Source organism: Echinops telfairi, unplaced genomic scaffold, assembly GCF_000313985.2.
Source record: "Echinops telfairi isolate 266 unplaced genomic scaffold, ASM31398v2 ScPeMD7_5;HRSCAF=22, whole genome shotgun sequence".
Lineage (NCBI taxonomy): Eukaryota > Metazoa > Chordata > Mammalia > Afrosoricida > Tenrecidae > Echinops > Echinops telfairi.
This window is the reverse complement of record NW_022103901.1, coordinates 30,164,931-30,172,957: the sequence shown is the minus strand read 5'-3', so window position 1 is coordinate 30,172,957 and position 8,027 is coordinate 30,164,931. Positions and strand designations below refer to the sequence as shown.

Below are 8,027 nucleotides of genomic sequence, written 5' to 3'. Positions count from 1 at the left end.
TGGAGGAAGGGGGGGGGCGGCATGTCTTGGAGCCTCTGAGAGGAGAGGGGAGAGGACATGGCCCTGCCAGTGCAATGCTTTAGCTAGAAGGCCTGTCGGACCCCTTACCTCCAGCCTGTGAGCTGGATACTCAAGTGAGCTGATGGTTTTGTGGGAATCTTGTCCCAGCAGCTGCAGGAAACCCACACATAGGACGGGTGGTGGTGGGGAGGCTGGGAGCACAGAAGAGAGGCATGGGGGGGCCAGTTGTATGAGAATGTATGTCTGGCACCTAGTTGGGACCATCCGAACACCTCAATCTTCCCTCCTCTGTGCCCCAAATCCCTGAATGTGAGGACAGATAGGATGCAGGGAGGAGGCAGGTGGCAGCACGCTGCCCTAGACCCTCATTTTAATACAGGGTGCAGGCATGAGGCCTGGGGTCAGTGAATCTGCCTGTTGTCCACCCACCCTCCTTCTGGACTGGCTTTAGGACACACAGGTCCCGTGGTGATGGCATCAGAGGCCCACTGTGTTACTAGGGGGGCTGGCAGCCTAGTGTGGGGTGGGGTACTCCAGATCCCTGTGGTAGAACAGAGGGCTGGGCAGCCAGGTTTGGGGAGCCAAGTATATATCCTTCATCTGCTCCCAGCCAGTGTCTCTAGTGGTGGGCAGTGCCAGGCCTGCTCCCTGCCCAGTGTCACACCTCCCAGCCCCCCAGCAGAACTCTGGCCCAAGTATCGATCTTCCAGAGGAAAATCAATAGTTCCAATATGTCAGCACTCAAGAGGCGCGACAATAAATTACCCAAGCCATTAAGCACACAAGGGCTGCTGCCTGGTGTCCCCATTAGAGGGACATTAGCTTTCCGGTGACATTGCTCTGTGTGCTCTGAGATGGTGGCAGCCAAGGCACTGGGTGTGGGGGAGGAGCTGCACCTGAGAGGCCACCCAAAGGTCACCATGGCACCTGTCACCCTCCCAGGCTCACTGGGGTTAAGAAAGAGAGAGCAGGACCCACAGGAGCCCAGAAACCACCCAGTCAGTGGGGGCCTTGCCTTAGAGTCCTATTGCATGGGGTGGGGGTGGGGCGGTAACTATAGCCTTCTCACCACCTACCCATGGGGACACACCGGTGCCCATCTTTGGTGCTGGTTGTAGAGGGGGACTTTATCCAGGTGCCATGCAGCTATGTGCCACCTAGGTGCCAACGACCCCAACTCAGGGAACTGCCCCATGAGGTCCTCTAAGCTGTCTCCTTTACAGGAGGAAGAAAGGAGTGGTGGCCGTCCGGAACTCCTATGGGGCAAAGTGCACTCACTTTGCAGCCTGTGAAATGGAACAAACCATGTCTGCACTGTTGAGTGAAAAAGTGAATGGCTCCGCAAACCTCCCAAATCACATTGAAAAGTAGACAAAGAACAAGAAAACTTCTGGGGAAGTTCTACTCTGTCTCGTAGGCACGCTGAGTGGGAATCCAATCACAGTTGGGTATCTCAATGGGTGCCGAACGCTTTGGCCTTTTTCAAGTGCGTTCAATACTCCATCTGCCGGGTGAGCAGCCAGTGTTTAACAACTGCGCCACCAGGGCTCCGTAGGGGAGGGAGCTTAGGCTAAGGAACTTTGTTCCTGGGGGCGGGTCTAAGGAAGTGACTCTGTTCTGGATTGGTGCTGCCAGGGCAACGAGTCAGTCTTTGATTGGGCATTGTATTGATTTTTTACCTAAGGGACGGGACTTTGGAGCAAGGCTACGGTGGTGGTTGGTCCAACAGAGCCGTCACTCATGGTTCCGCCCAACGTGATCCTCCCTCCATCCCTCCCTCGATCGCTCCCCCCTCCCCTCCAATGTGCTGCCAGTCTTGACTCCTTAGGGGCTCATTTTATGAGAAAGCTGAGGCTTCTGAAGCTCAAGACCCCCTAAAAGATGGCGCAGTGGCCCCTGGGGCTGGCCGGGAGCCCCAGCCTGCCCTCATCGTTATCCCGGGGTGCCCATACAGGCAGCCGCCCTGCCCCCACCTTCCTCTAGGAAGCCCTCTGGGTGCCACAGGCAGAATGATCCAGAGCCTGCTGCTCACACCGCAGCCCTTCCAGGGTCCTTGCAGGCCGGGTGGTTTGGGATGATTCTCATGGGGCTCTGGGGCGCTGAGGGACAGGTGAGGCGGAGCCCTGGGCAGACAGGTGCAGGTGTCACCGTTGACAGACCGGCTCGTACTGCAGCCCAGGGCTGGGAGTACTCGCTCGGGATCCAGCCGGTGGCTCATCGCCCTTTGGTGTCCCTCCCTCGCTCCCCGCGTCGCAATTGGGAGGCTCCAGCGAGCCCGTTTGCCTTCGAGCCAGATTCGGAACTACATTTCCCGTCATACACTTGCAGTCCGCCGGGGTCGGAGCCTGCAGCGGAAGACACCGCCAGAGGGACATACGCCATTTCCTGTGCGCGGCTGGGCTCACGTTTTGTGGTCGTGCCTGGAGGCCTGGAGCTGCGTCCGGCTTCCGGTTTGGCGCGACGGAAGTGACGGAATTATGGCGCGCTGCGGCGCTGAGCGCGGAGCCGAGGTCGTCATGAGCCGTGTCCTGTGTGCCCCCGCCGCCCGGTGAGCTGCGCGCGGTTTCGGCGGACCGAGGGCGGGAACCGGCGGGAGGACGACCGGAGCCTCCATTCACTGCTCTCTCTCTTCCAGGGCCGCCAGGGCGCTGAGGCTCGTATCGTGGACCGCCCAAAGCTTGCACTCGCCGTCCAGGGGTCGGGCTCAGGCCCGACCAGTGGCCCACGGGGAGGAAGAGGACGACCGTAACGAGCCCATTCAGTTTTCCTCCAGCAACGCCAACCCGTCTCGCTGGACGGTGGCTCATTCCCTGGGGAAGATGCAGCAGCGGCCCTGGTGGAAAGTGCTGCCCCTGAGCTTCTTCCTTTTGGCCCTGGTCGTCTGGTGCTACCTGCGGCAGGAGAGCAGCACGGACGAGTGGCTGAGAGAGGTGCTGGGAGAAGAGGCAGAGCCCAGTCTCGACCACGAGGAGCTTGGGCCTGGTAACGAGACGAGAACTTAGAGGAGTGCCCGCTGGCAGGAAGGGAACAGGCACAGCCCTTCGGCTGGGGTGTCGCGCTGGACGGTTTCTGGCCAGCACTGCAGGCCTGGGCGAATGGCGCACTCCGCCACCGCTACCTGCCCGAAGAAGGGGCAGAGTCTTCACCGAATGAAAACCGCGCCTTATCTAACAGGATACCCAGTGAATCCGTCCGGGACTCTTCAGATACATAGGAAACGTTTTCAGTGTTCATGTGTTTGTGTAGTTTCACATCCCCAGGGCCATTCTGGTGACACTTTGTCACCAGCGTTGCTTTCAGAGGCAGAATGCTGAGGAGCAGAACCATACTGACACTGATGTTCCAAAACTCCCTGCCATCGAGTTGGTTCCGATGGACCGAGGCGTGCATAAATAAGATCCACCGATGCTTTACACACCGACACACCAGAAATAAAAGTTTAACTTTTCCCTTCTGAAAACCGGATTTTAAAAAAGGGTGGTGGAGAGAACGGGTTAGTAGGGAAACGACCATATTTATCCGTTTGTCTTTTTCATTTTAATTTAAGAAGCGAGGAAAGAAACCTCGATGATCCGGTGGCATCAGAAATAGCAAACCTTTTTAGCATTCTGCCAAACTTTGTTTCACAAGGTAGCATCTCTCTGATGCATAGAACCAATGAGTCCATTCTTTCAGGAAATTATGGGCAATGCCTTGTGTTGCCTAAATGACTTTCCCCCCCTCTAAGTGACTGCTTACTAAAGCAAATCGGCTTAACTCTGAAAAATAAAAGATTCGTGAGGGGTTACAGAGTCTCTGGCTTGCCGTGGATTTGTTACAATGAACCGAAATAACCATTTGGTTGTGCTTTTTTGTTTTGTTTTGCATCTTAACAGTAGCAAAAAGAACCCTGAAGGTGTAGTCGGTGTTAATTGGGCACAAGGTCAGCAGTTTTTAAACACCAGCTGCTCTCTGAAGAAAGATGAGGCTTTTTACTCTCAGAAATAGGTACATTCTGGGAAGCTTCCTGGGGCATTTCTCCCTGCCCTAGAGGGTCTCAGAACCGACTCAGTGGCATGAGTTTTGGGCTTTATATAAAATGTTGCAGGAGGTAATGTGATAATGTTATCATTCACTTGCAGGTATTCAAAGACTGGATTGTTTAAGATACTGGTAATAAAAAGTAATCTTGAAAATGTGGAGGGAAGAGTGGTATGGTACTGCCCCCAGAACTGAATTCTATCAGCAGGAACCCTCAGGCCTTTGTGCTGGAAATACTTCCTGCATTTACCCCACACCGTAAATTACCTGTGCAGAGGGGCCAATGGACACACAATGTTTTTTCTCTTTATTTTAGGGACAGATCTAGAATTGGGAAGGCTAGGCACCTCGACTCAGGTGACCTCGTCTCTGCAGGTAAAGCGCTGTCTCCTGGCCTCCTTGTGACTGGCTGGCAGTGAACCGTTTGGTCAGCGTGGCCTTCATTCTGAGTCTCTGAGAGTGCCCACCTGATTCTGTAGGAAGAGCAAGTGAAACTGATGGGAGATGCCAACTCTGCTATCCCGTAGGACCGCCCCTGTGAGTTTCTGAAACTCAACAGAAAAAGGTCTATGGAAACGAATACACAAAAGGGAGAGAATGAGAAGGGAAGGAACCACTGGATGCTTTGAGTTTTACCTTCCAGGCTTTCCCCACATACATATATTCAATTTTTAGAGAAAATTATGAATCATAATTTGATTATGATTCATAATCACTATTATGAATCACGATAGGTTCATAATAGTTCCCCCAATAACAACTTCACAACAGAACAGATGTGTATCGTGATTTGGGTGAAAGTACAGAGTAAATTGGTTTTCCACATGCCCGCACCTTGACTATCTCCTTGGTGGGAGGGGAGGGAATCCCTGAGGGCTTTTCTGATTTCCTCCTGGCCTCCCAGATGAGTAAACATTGTCTTGGAAAGGAGAGCCAGAACCTGCCTGGCAGCAGTGGGTAGGTCATCCTCCACCAGGGCTTTCCCACATGGGATGCCAAACCTGCCTGGTGGGTGAGCTGCAGGAGTTCCGTTCATGGTTGAACTACCTTTAGAGTGGGTGCTGTGAGTTAGTTTTAGACGCAAAAAGACGCCACGGTTCAGCAGAATGAAACACTACCCTGCCCTGCGCCATCTTGGCCACTGGCTGTTCGTGTGTTCGAGGCCGTTGCTGCAGCCACTGCTATCAATGTGGCTCCCTGAGCGTCATCTTTCCGATGAGCCTCTCCCGAGCAGGGTGGCCTCTAAGCGCTGGTTCCTCCTGATAGCATGCCTGATGGCTCTTAGGGAACGTCTTGCCACTTTGGCTTTTAAGGAGCATTCTGACTTCTTAAGACAAGTGGTGGTTCTGGCAGCCCCTGGTCTAGCCCAGCAGTTCTCAACCTGGGAGCCGCAATCCCTTTGGGGGTCGAGAGACCCTTTCACGGGTCGTCCGATTCATAACAGTAGAAAATGACAATGAAGTTGCTAGGAAAATAATGTTATGGTTGGGGGTCACCACAACATGAGGAACTGCTTGAAAGGGTCGCAACATTGGGAAGGTTGAGAACCACTGGTCTAGTCAGTGATCTTTGCCAGCCCCATAACTCAAAGGCATCAGTTCTCTTTACCTGTTGTCCAGATGTTGCGTGAATGTGTGGGGATGGGAAGTACGCTGTATGTAACTTCTCTATCTCCCAAGGGACTTTGCGCTGTACCCATTTCATGTAAGTGCTGAGCAAGCATTTTGGATGCTCAAGGTAAGCCTGGTAGACTGGAAGTGGTGACAGAAATAGTGTGTGTGTGATAAAGAGATGGAGAGATCCTTTCAAGGAAAAGGAGATGAACGGAACGGCCACTTGTAAACTGGTGGCGAGCAGCCTCGAGAGACGGCCGGGCTCCGTCGCCCCTCACCCTGCGAGAAGAGGAGCATTCTGCAAACGCTCCACAATGACGATGTGCTTTGCTCCAGGCAGAAGCCCAGTGGGTGAGGAGGCGCTGAGCGCATCTTCCCTCCCACCTCTGCAGCAGAGCACCCCAAATCTCCATCTCAAACTCAGTTTCCTTCATGGGGTTCCGACTGCCTGTCCCCTGGCCATGGGTGGGTTACCAGATGAGCTCATAAGTTCCGGAATGCCTGATTTCCAAACTGGAATTCACTTCCCCACCAACCTTCTTTGTTCCAGATTCCACTTGATTTCCACCATTCTGGCCTTGGAGGAGTTAACCTAGCCCCACCGCTCCTTGTCCAGGCCCTTTGATGCCTCTCCCTCGGAATTCATGAGCCCTGCCTCCCACCCCCCAGCCATTCTCCCAGTAGCTTTTCCAGTAGCTCTTATTGGGTGGTATTAATTTCAACATTTTCCGTAGTAGTGATAACTTGGGGAATTTGAAGGTAAGAAAACAAACCTTCATCTTACCAGCTCATAAAAAGATGATTTTTCATTGTTATATTACTGTTATTTGCATTTTAAAGCGTACATAACCAGGTCAAATATAGAAACTCCATCTTTTTCAGTGTAAACGTTTTCACATTGTTTCTTGCCTTTTTTAAGGGAAAAAATGGCACTTTGCGAGAGAGACACTACAAATCCTTCAAATACATGATTTTATTTTCTGCAGGAAGTCAGACTGCCCTTGTTAGGAGTGCTCTTTGTTTTGTTATGTGTATATATTTCTTTAAGCCCTTGCCTCGGCTTTTCCCATCATATAACATAAGCTATAAGAACAATTTATATATATCCATATATATATAAATTACATATATATATATGAAACAACCCATGATTTTATTTTCAGGAAAATCACCTGGTGAGACTGGCATTTGAACTATACTCTCCAAAGCCACTTCTACTGTGTCTTTCAGCATTTGTCCCATTCATGGTGATTTCCTTAACCTGGTCCCTAAGTAAGTCCCTTGAGCCGCTAGAAGCCACCTCAGAAAGAGTTACTAAACAACTTTGAGGGAAGTGCGTTTTTAAACCACATTGTTTTTATCATGATTTGGGTGAGAGTAAGTCGATCCGTGTTCCATTCAACAGCTGACAATGTTTTGTGTTCATTAACGAGGGCACACCACGGACTCTTAACTACCCTGTAAAAAAACCCAACTCATTGCCATCGAGTTGATTACAACACATAGCGACCCTATGGGAGAGGGTGGAACTGCCTCTCTGAGTTTCAGAGACTCACTTTAGGAGAATAGAAAGCCTGTCTTTCTCCCACGGAGCTGCCCGTGGGTCTTTTAAACCGCCACATCGCAGCCCAATGCACAACAGCTGTGCTACCAGAGTAACACTGCTTCTGCGGCTTCTGAGGCTGTACAGCTTTTGGGGAGCACCAAGCTTCATCTTTCCCCCAAGTTGGGGCTGGTGAGTTCAAACTGCTAACCTTGTGTCAGCTGCCCAGTGCATAATCCACGACGCCCCCAGGGCTCCTTCAAGTTGCGTAGCACTCATAATTTAAACCCTTTTTTGCTATTGGGCAAACCTTTTGCTAGATGTCTCTTGATAGCTGTCTTTGTATATACACCGGTGTTTGAACCTGAGTTTCAAGCTGTCTCTGACAAGCACTCACTTCCTCCCCATCCAGGGCCCACCTGCTAGGCACCAGGTGTGCGGGTGCCTGTGCACCTGGGTGCCTGCTCTGCTCCCCACCCCACTACCGCCCTGGTCCCGACACGCGGTAGAAACACCTGCGTTGGAGACCTTTCACGGGGCTGTGACCCTCCGCACACCTGTCAGCACTCACACCCATCTACCCCAATGGCTGGGTTCCCTTGTGGCGCCAGCACCTGTGTGTGGAGGCTTCCAGGAGTTTGCAGCATGCAGGGGAGGGGCGGGGTAGTCATGGGTGCGTGGCGTGGGTGCCCGAGTTGCCGTGGCGCGGCATGAGCCTGGGGTGCGCATGGGGCGGCGGGCGTGGCTGGTGCCCCAGGTGGTTCCCCAAATTTGCGGGGTTGGGGTGAGGCTGAGGTGCGCGCGATGCAGGGATGCTGCGCGGGGCCGTC

At 52.6% G+C, this 8,027-nt stretch overlaps 1 protein-coding gene across 1 annotated transcript; it reads left to right on the top strand.

The window, feature by feature from the left end:
* Window positions 1–2,504: 2,504 nt before the first annotated feature.
* CUNH16orf91 (chromosome unknown C16orf91 homolog) lies at window positions 2,505–3,808 on the top strand. The gene is made up of 2 exons (XM_004706136.2): window positions 2,505–2,569; window positions 2,657–3,808. Exons 1-2 carry the CDS (start codon window positions 2,538–2,540, stop codon window positions 3,021–3,023), a joined length of 399 nt encoding a protein of 132 aa, XP_004706193.1. The 5' UTR covers window positions 2,505–2,537; the 3' UTR covers window positions 3,024–3,808.
* Window positions 3,809–8,027: the final 4,219 nt, after the last annotated feature.